This window comes from Lipotes vexillifer, unplaced genomic scaffold, assembly GCF_000442215.2.
Source record: "Lipotes vexillifer unplaced genomic scaffold, Lipotes_vexillifer_v1.1 scaffold618, whole genome shotgun sequence".
Taxonomy (NCBI): Eukaryota; Metazoa; Chordata; class Mammalia; order Artiodactyla; family Lipotidae; genus Lipotes; species Lipotes vexillifer.
In genome coordinates, this window is record NW_006799025.1 from 3,236,897 (window position 1) to 3,238,276 (window position 1,380).

The 1,380-nt window shown below is 51.2% G+C and overlaps 1 protein-coding gene across 3 annotated transcripts in view; it reads right to left on the minus strand.

Moving 5' to 3' along the window:
• Positions 1-205, minus strand: part of GYG1 (glycogenin 1) — a 37,525-nt gene extending 37,320 nt beyond the window's left edge. Inside the window, exon 1 of one of the 3 annotated variants that reach the window (XM_007471310.1) lies at positions 99-205. In XM_007471310.1, the coding sequence (XP_007471372.1) occupies positions 99-105 (7 nt within the window). In that variant the 5' untranslated portion in view covers positions 106-205. The remainder of the gene's footprint in view (positions 1-98) is intronic. The other 2 variants (XM_007471311.1, XM_007471309.1) reach the window with 2 other exon arrangements.
• Positions 206-1,380: the final 1,175 nt, after the last annotated feature.

Below are 1,380 nucleotides of genomic sequence, written 5' to 3' on the forward strand. Positions count from 1 at the left end.
CGTGGGGGGAGAAGAGAGGCGGCGGGGCTGCGAGGGGGCCGCGCGGGGCGAGGAGTCCGGCGTCCCCGGGCGGCGGCGGCGGGCGGCGCGGCGCATACCTGTCATGGTGCTGCCGGGGGCGCGGGCAGCTGCCGCAGCCGCAGCCGCAGGTTGGTGGCTCGGAGAAGCCGGGCGCTGGGAGCAAGCGCGGCCGGCGAGGAGGCGCGGCGGGCGCGGAGCGTCCGTCCTGAGCGCTCTTATAGCGGTCGTCACGTGGCCGCGCACGCTCCCCGCGCCCGCCGGCATCCTCCCCGGGAGGCGGCCCCGGGACTGCGGGACCTGGGACCTCACTCAGCCCTTGCACCCCTAGGGCTGGGCTCCGGGTCCATTTCCGCAGACCCTCTGGTCCTGCTTCTGCTCGCGCGGGGCACCTGCATGGACCGCGGGCCTCCGTGCACCCCCGAACCGGGGGTTTGGAGGGGGACTTTGGGGCAGAGTGTGGCATCACTGGGACAAACTCCCAAAGAAGACAAGGGTTAGGGAACCTTCCAAAAAACCCCAGATCACTCTAGTTAGAATAATTCATTTGAACTGCTTGAATTAAACATAAAGTTTAATTCCACTTTCTTCACCTAGAATTCCAAATCAGCCTCTGGAAGCATTTCTTAGTGTTCTCACAACGGTTTTGTGGCCTTAACCAAAAAAAAGAATAAATCTTCAGTATGTTAGATTCTCGAAGTCCTCTGCATCAGTTAGATATTTAAGTGTTTTCATTTAATTCTCACATTAACTCAATGAAGTAGGTTCTGTAATCCTCATTTTACAGATGGGGAAACTGAGGCACAGAAAAGTTAAGTTACTTGTCAATGGTCATATCATGTAATTGGAGAAGATGGATTTGAACCATGGCAGTTTCCTTACAGAATTGAGCTTCTTCGTGCAAGGCCATGAAACCTCTGGTACACTGGTGCCCTAAAAGGTTAGTAAATTATGGTAACTGTGGTTGGGTAATACAGTTGTTTAGGGTAATGTGTTTCACAAATCATGAAAAGGTGAATTTGGCATTTTTCTAGGAAGTTGAGAAATAGCTCTCTGATGTGATCACACCCTTCTCTCCCCATCTCTTCTATCCAGCCCAAACACACCAGGAAAGCAGCAGCTAGTACAATTCTCTGCAAACAGTAGTTGCTCAGTAAATGCTGAATGGAAGCCAAACAGGAAGTTGACAGCATCAGTTGAAATAATGAAATAGATGCTTTAGAATAAGTGATTTATTTCTAAAGGTGGTATTGCTATTCTCAAACCATTTATATCACTGTTTCTTCAAGTGGACCTGGACCTCCTAACATTAGAATCACTTGGGGCACTTGTTAAAAATGAAAATTTTTGGTCCTAAGCCCA